This window comes from Capsicum annuum, chromosome 11 (genome assembly GCF_002878395.1).
Source record: "Capsicum annuum cultivar UCD-10X-F1 chromosome 11, UCD10Xv1.1, whole genome shotgun sequence".
In the NCBI taxonomy this organism is placed as follows: Eukaryota; Viridiplantae; Streptophyta; class Magnoliopsida; order Solanales; family Solanaceae; genus Capsicum; species Capsicum annuum.
Window position 1 is genome coordinate 1,812,664 of NC_061121.1, and position 4,101 is coordinate 1,816,764.

The 4,101-nt window shown below is 39.0% G+C and overlaps 1 protein-coding gene across 1 annotated transcript in view; it reads left to right on the plus strand.

Annotated features, from left to right (window-relative positions):
- LOC107856751 (lipid phosphate phosphatase 2) overlaps positions 1-2,569 on the plus strand; it is a 7,826-nt gene extending 5,257 nt beyond the window's left edge. The window contains exons 2-8 of the mRNA XM_016701740.2: positions 562-786; positions 922-1,009; positions 1,108-1,217; positions 1,348-1,438; positions 1,516-1,704; positions 1,774-1,833; positions 2,185-2,569. Coding sequence (XP_016557226.1) covers positions 562-786; positions 922-1,009; positions 1,108-1,217; positions 1,348-1,438; positions 1,516-1,704; positions 1,774-1,833; positions 2,185-2,348 — 927 coding nt within the window. The 3' untranslated portion in view covers positions 2,349-2,569. The remainder of the gene's footprint in view (positions 1-561; positions 787-921; positions 1,010-1,107; positions 1,218-1,347; positions 1,439-1,515; positions 1,705-1,773; positions 1,834-2,184) is intronic.
- The last annotated feature ends 1,532 nt before the right edge of the window (positions 2,570-4,101 follow it).

Genomic DNA, 4,101 nt, shown 5'->3' on the forward strand with positions numbered 1-4,101 from the left:
GGGTGAGGTGATTAGGCGGGACATGGAACAGTTACAGCTCACCGAGGACATGACCCTAGATAGGAAGGTCTGGAGGGCGCGAATTTCAGCAGAGGATTAGGGCCAGTTTGGGTCGCTAGTGTAAGGAATTACTTGGTGGGGGTTTTATTCGTGTTATGATTCCGTGTTCCGTGTTCCATGTTTTATTACGAATCTGTGTGCTTTCCTCTGCTTTCCTCTGTTTTATATTACTTATGGGTGCCGTATTTATGTTATGTAATCTGCTTCTGTGCTTTACTATGTGTTTGTGTGGTATCTCGTGCCTTGAGCCGGGGGTCTATCGGAAACAGCCTTTCTACTTCATCAGAGGTAGAGGTATGGACTGCGTACATCTTACCCCCCAGACCCCACTAGGTGGGAATACACTGGGTTTGTTGTTGTTGTTGTTGTTGTATATATATGTTGTTGTTGTTGTAGATGTTTATTCGTTCTGGTTTTGCTACCTTCAAATTACTTTTGCTTGTTAGAACGTTAACTTGATTTTGCAACGACACATTAATATTTCGGTTTCAAATGATACAGGGTAATCGAAATGAGATTGAGCGCGGATGTGGACATACTATTAAGTCTCATGGTTTGTCAGTTGCGAAAATTCACTTGCATGACTGGCTTATATTGCTGCTGCTTGTAGTTATATACATAGTTCTTGATGTCATCGGTCCATTTCATCGGTTTGTTGGAAAGGATATGATGACTGATCTGAAATATCCCATGAAAGATAATACAGTCCCAGCGTGGTCTGTTCCTGTGAGTATTCTACGATAGTGTGGACGGAATGCTGATTATACTGTGCTTGCGAATTTCAAAAAAGTTACAAATTTTTCTAATCAAATCGAGGAGTTTCTAGTGTTTTTTTTTTTAACAGATTTCTCTACTGAACAGCTATATGCAGTTGTATTGCCTGTTATCATCTTTGTTTTCATCTATCTTCGGAGGAGGGATGTCTATGATCTGCACCACAGCATTCTAGGTACGGATTGGAATATCGAGTAGAAGTGAACTCTGTTTTTCCCTTTTGCTCGAGGAGTAACTTTACTAATTGCGCCCAGACTTGTTCAAAAATTGCAGGCCTCTTATTCGCCATACTGATCACGGCTGTAATCACTGAAGCCATCAAGAATGGAGTAGGTCGTCCAAGACCAGACTTTTTCTGGCGTTGCTTTCCTGATGGTAAAGAAGTATGTATCGCCCTCGACATGGCAAACTTAGCTTCTTAGTGCATTTCTGTTTGACTCGATAGAAGTATCAGTACGTTTATCTGATAGTGAAAGCGCTTTTCTTGATATGTTTCGGTTGTTCTCTTTACAGGAGTACGATCAGTGGGGAGACGTGAAATGCCATGGTAAAGAAAGCGATATTAAGGAAGGACATAAGAGTTTCCCGAGCGGGCATACAAGTGGTCTGAACTATCGCGAAAACTTTCTTTCTTTAGTGTCCGAGTTGGTTATTCTTGAGGATTTGGCTTCTTCTTTGCAGGGTCATTTGCTGGTCTCGGGTTTCTATCGTTGTATTTAGCAGGGAAGATAAAAGCATTTGATCGTCGAGGGCATGTAGCAAAACTATGCATAGTTTTTCTTCCTCTCCTAATGGCATCTCTTGTCGGGGTCTCTCGTGTGGATGACTACTGGCATCATTGGCAAGACGTATTCGCTGGAGGACTGATAGGTTCGTCTTGAACTTCTACATTGCGTTTCATTTGATAAAATACTAACTCTTATGTCTTTCGCGTTTCAGGCCTTTTCGTTGCTACATTCTGTTACCTGCAGTTCTTCCCAGCTCCATACCATACTGAAGGTACGTTCATTTTGCGACACTACACTGGATATGTCGTTGTTGTTACCAAGTTAAGTCAGTTCATGAATACGATGTGACCAATTAACCAGCCTACAAAACCACTCGTTACAAATAAGATCTTTCTTAAATTTAACTTATATATCCCACTTTGAGTCACAATCTCGTTGAAAGGTTCTATACATCTTCCCTTTCTCAACGCATAAGAACATACAATGATCTTAGCGTGATCCTTTTTGTTGCTAATCATCTACGCGAAGACATAGCACAAAATCTCTTTTACGCGACTTTACTGCTATAATGGACAGAATACTGAAACTAACCCGATATGTTCCTTTCTTTCGCGGTTCTCAGGTTGGGGACCATATGCATATTTCCAGGCAGTGGAGGAGGTTCGTAGCAACATACAACGCGTTCAACCTGCTAGCGGAGAATCAGAGGTAGCACGTCCCGATGGACAACTCAATCAGCATACAACTGCTAGTCCTTTTGAGGATGTGGAGTATGGCAGAATGTGAGACATCATAAGACACTGTAAACTTATGTTTATCATTGTTCAAAGTGTTCAACCGCAATCGTAGATCCCGTAAATATATTAAAAAACAGAAGAAGTCAATAAAATTTTATAAATCGAAACCATACACAGACTGAAGACTGGCCTGATGGCGTAGAAGAGACCCTTAAATTGCTTATGTTCATCAGATGGGGTTATCTTTTTATTATTATTACATTATTGGAGTAACTGGTAAAGTTGCTGCCGTGTGACCAGGAGATCATGGGTTTAAGCTTTGGAAATGCAAGATAAGGCTGTGTACGATACACCCTTGTGGTGGGGCCTTTCCCCGAACACCGCGCATAGCGGTAGTAGCTTTAGTACATCGGGCTGCCTTTTTTTAGGTTATATTACCAGGAACCCACTAGTTTAAAATCCTAAATCCGTCTTTGATTTAAGGTTGCTTTTTGTTGTATGTTCAAGTATTTTTAGCTTTAGGAACCTATTTGATTACTGAAATTGTTTAATCAGCGTTGAGTTTATCGTGGACAGTCTTACTCTATTGGAAACGTTAGTGGCTGTTTCCACAACTCGAATATCATGGACTTTGAGTTTGACCGTAATTCGTTTTTGCTTACTAGGTTACCGAATAAATTATTCATACATATCAAACAACATTTAAGAAACTCGTACCTAAAATATTGACTCCGCCACTGATTGTCAAGGAGCTCGAGGCCACAAAGAGGCCTCAGGATACACGCTCATAGTAATAACAACTAGTCGATATGAACGTATGTTGCACGTTATTTTTTATCAATAATCACAAATAAATAGGTTGATATGTAGTTCGAATTGACTTATGAGAAATTTTATCAAAATATTCTCATAAAAATATATTTTTTAAATATATTTGAGGTAGTCATAATAAAGAAATAAAAACTTTATTACATACCTAGAAAATTATAGAAGAACAAGTAAAATAAAATTTAGTAAGAATCGATAAATGGTTATGACTAACGTCTTAGTCCATTTTAGTCGAATTCATTTCAACTGAAGTAACTTTTACATTGACCATCCATACAGCTGTTAGTACGGGTCGGCCCAACCCATCCGGACTTACCCACATTCGTTTTGAGTTTGATGGGTCAGGTTGGGTTGACCCATTAAAATGATGGGTCAAAAAACACCAAGCCCACACCATTACTCTGTGGGCTGCGGGCCTTATGGGGCGACCCACCTTAAAAAAATAATATTTTATAATTTAATTTTAGAATGTTAATAAACATAAATACTATCAGACAATATAATATAGTGTTAATACTTGTTGATCGAGTTTCCAACACCCAAAAAATACTCCTAATAGCGAAATTAAATAACTTTTGACATGATATCCTTCGAACCAAATAAAAATAATAATAAGCAATCTAAATAGTTGTACGTATTTGACTTACGGGACGGCCCAAGGGCTAGCTCAACCCATATTGCTCAAGCCCCACGGACCACGGGCTTATCCAGGCTGGGCTAAAAAGTCCTGTTCTTAAATGAGCTGCAAAAATTGAAGCCCAACTCCATCAAATTACAGGTCAGGTCGGGTCGGTCCAACGGGCCTGACCCATATTAACAACTCTAACCGTCCATTTGTTAACCTATTTTGATCTGTTCAAATTCAACTCAACTCGCTCATTTAACATTCTTCTACGTGTTATATTAAAAAAAAATGTTTGTTAACAAGAATATTATACTTCAAAAACATGTTAGTTGGGAGCAAAATTAAATAA